At 43.7% G+C, this 3501-nt stretch overlaps 1 protein-coding gene across 1 annotated transcript; it reads right to left on the bottom strand.

Moving 5' to 3' along the window:
* Positions 1-400: 400 nt before the first annotated feature.
* Positions 401-1885, bottom strand: LOC110865555 (protein OCTOPUS-like). The gene has a single exon (XM_022114847.2). It carries the CDS (start codon positions 1883-1885, stop codon positions 401-403), a length of 1485 nt encoding a protein of 494 aa, XP_021970539.1.
* Positions 1886-3501: the final 1616 nt, after the last annotated feature.

Genomic DNA, 3501 nt, shown 5'->3' with positions numbered 1-3501 from the left:
CGGCATTGCCATAGATTAGTGTTCAGATAAACTGCGTATAATCTACTATGGCACTATGTTTTTCTAGGCCTTACAAGAAAAAACGAATTCAGAGATCAAGAATAATAATGATTGATAGTATACTATCTATAACTTCTTGCAAAGTGGTATAACTTTAGTCTTGGGCATCCCTTGAGAAAATTCAGGTGTTCACTATAAATTTTTTCAAACATTACAAGGTTCAATATGCAGTGGTGACATATGTACCAAAGCAGTGGTAAAACTTGAACTCATATTATTCTTATCTTCTAAGCATAAGAAAAGTAACAACAAGCTACACGTGTGTGCACAAAACAAGAATATAAAACAAATTAACAACCTCTACACGGCTAATATGTTGAGACAGTACCTGAATATTAGCTCAATCATCGGTAACCATAGATGGAGCCAGTTTCTTCCTAGACTTACCAAATGCTGAAAAATGCAGCCTCATCAAGCCACTTTCAATATCACTTAAAGAATGCCTACCACCCTCTAGACCATTTGTATGCGATTCAGTTTTGTTTCTTGAACCCACACAGCTACTGTTTCTAACAAGTTTACCGGTTTTGATCTCACTGTTTTGATTCAAAGATGCTCCGTTCTCGGGGATACAACCGCCGTTCTTTTTGTCACTATGTTTTGACTTATAGCTCCATAAACTAGACACCTTTCTCCACCCATTCTTGACTGTTCTACGAGCGGAAACAGGTGCATTTGAAGCGGATTCCAAATTGCTATCGTTGACAGATCTCAAATGCCAATCATTGAACTCTCTCTCAGTTATAACCAACTTCGTTTCTTGACCAATAACATCATTTATTCGCAATGCAGATTTTACATAACCACCCTCTAATCCTACACCTTTAGAACTCGAACTTTTCATCGAGCTCGAACTACTTGCAGTATTCGACGAACACGAGTCTGAATTGGACTTCGCTGACACACCAGAACTCGACCCCTCTTCCTTCACCATAACCCTCTTGTTTACCGGGGGCAAAATCATATCATCCACAATCGGCAGCATCGGCGTAAGACGAGGAATCGTCCTAGCAATCATATACCCATCCCAAGAAGCCCTATGCTCGTCATACGAAAACTGCGGATCCTCTACCGACATCCTATGCGCATCAACAGAAAACCTAGGTGCCACATCACATGATCTCCTACCACATTGCAGTTCAGGATCCTTAACTCGACTTAAACTCGACCTATCGTTCTCACTCTCCTTCTTCTCCTTGTCCCTTTTCCTCCATTTTCGCAGTTTATCACCGAAAACCGAAGCTGTTTTCCATAATTTCTTCTTTCTGTTCTGCAATTCCATCTCAATGTGCTCCTTCATCGTCCTTAGATCCTCTCCTTCTTCTTCTTCTTCTTCTTCTTCAATCTCACCATTATCATTAACTCCTGAAACCCTAATTTCACTAATTTCACCATTATCTTCAACAAAAAACCCTAAATTCTTCGATTCAACTCTCAGAGCTCGATCTCCACTCTTCAAATCATCAACATTAAACAGATCAGTGAGTCTGTTACAAACCCTAACATCACACGACTTCCGCCGGAGATCCAAACACGAATCGTTCAGAATCTCACATTTCTCAACGGCGACGGATCTGCTCCGGCGGAGCTCCGGTAGCGTAGACGACGGAGCACCACCGGCGTGGCCTCTTGTCCGGCGACTCAACGGAAACGAGACGATTGTTTCGTGTTTAGATTGAAGGTGATTTGTTGCAGAGTCTAGACCGGTGAGGCGATCTCGGAGGCATAATGCGCATAAACCGGTTACTGGTTCGTTGGGGTGACGGTGACACGTGGAACGGCGGCGGGTTCGGGGTCGGGTACGTGTTTGGGGATCCGGATCCATTGGTGGAAGGTGTAAGGAGTGATGGATTAAAGAAGAGTATTCTCTTCAGTACCTGAAATGAAACAGAGTGAAATGGTGAATAGAGTGATGGTGACGAAAGGGGATCGAGTAACCCTAGATAAACCCCACTAGAAGAAGAAAGTGACTTATAGGGGTTCAAACGCCGGTCAAGATTGATTCTTAAGAACCGGACCCACAAATAGAATGTTTAGGACTGTCCAGGACCCGGTTCATAGCTGGACTTAGGCTACTCGGTACCGGGGACGTCCTGCCCTGTCTTGGACAGGCGCCGGCCCTTAACACCATTTCCAGTGGGGCGTTGGAGTCGAGATCGTCCTCTGCTCGCCGTTCAAGTCGTCCCTCCTTCTCACACACACATATATATAGCCTCATCCTCCATTTCCCTAGGTCCATCCCCTTTAGGCTCATCCTTACACCCATCCTACGTGGCGGAGCATTCTTTGAGAACTACCCTCTCCCACACCGAGTAGCTTTCATGTAAGTTAGGGTGGTAATATCAACTTCTCAAGGCCCGATTGAGGTTATCATATGGTAATTGTATAAATCTAGTTACACTCTTTGTTCATGAGCTCCTAAAAATATCACATATCATTATTAGATTTAAAACTTATGATTAATGAAGAAACAAATACTAAAGCAAGGATAGCTATAGATATGATTCTTCCACAAGATGAAGATACTATGAATGGTTACATGCCCTTTTCATATGGTGTGTGGTCTCCTCTATGATATAAATAGGTGTATGCGATTGTTATATTTATAATAGTTAATGTTAATTAGTGGGTTTGTAATTGCCTCGATGAGGGCTTCGCATTCGTAACAAACTAATATGTGTCAAAAACTTGAACTAAGATGAATGATATGTCGATGCTCAAAATAGTATGTTTGAAGTGGAAAAGATGTGGGAAAATTGGTGTGAACATGTCTTGCATATGACGAAGGTGGAACCTCACAAGGGTATATTCATTGACATTGGATATCTAATCTTCGTCCCTATAACTTAGCTAAAACTCATCTTTATCTCTAAATTATGTTCATCGTTGAAGCTTGCGGTGCGGCGGCGGTTTCAGCACAATTCTTGCTACTGTTGTTGTTCTTTCTCTTACGACGGGAGGACTTTGAAGCTTGCGGTGCGGCGGCGGTTTCAGCGGTAGGAGCAGCGGTAGCTCGGTGAAGATTCTTAGAGGCCTTATCAAAGTAACCAGCCCTAACTCGCTTGTCGTTAATCTCGGCAGCGAGCAGGAAGGTTTCCTCGATAGTTGTCGTCTTCGCGGCTTGCACGAAATTAGCCACACAATCCGGTAAAGCACGGATGTATTTCTTGATGGTGATCTCGGGGGTAGTAACTTGGCCCAGACAAATGATACTCAGCTGCTTGAAGCGGGCAGTTAAACCAGCGTTGTCGCCACCCTCTTGCTTGATGTGCCAGAACTCGTCCTCCAGCTTCTGAAGCTTGTGGGGAGGGCAGAACTCTTTCATCATGATATCCTTCAACTCATCCCACATAAGCCCATAGGCTGCATCATTTCCACGCTTGTTTCTTTCGGCAGTCCACCAGTCCAGAGCCCTAGACTGGAAGACGCCGGTGGCGTTAA

The sequence above is a fragment of the Helianthus annuus genome, chromosome 6, assembly GCF_002127325.2.
Source record: "Helianthus annuus cultivar XRQ/B chromosome 6, HanXRQr2.0-SUNRISE, whole genome shotgun sequence".
In the NCBI taxonomy this organism is placed as follows: Eukaryota; Viridiplantae; Streptophyta; class Magnoliopsida; order Asterales; family Asteraceae; genus Helianthus; species Helianthus annuus.
This window is presented reverse-complemented; position numbering and strand designations above follow the sequence as displayed.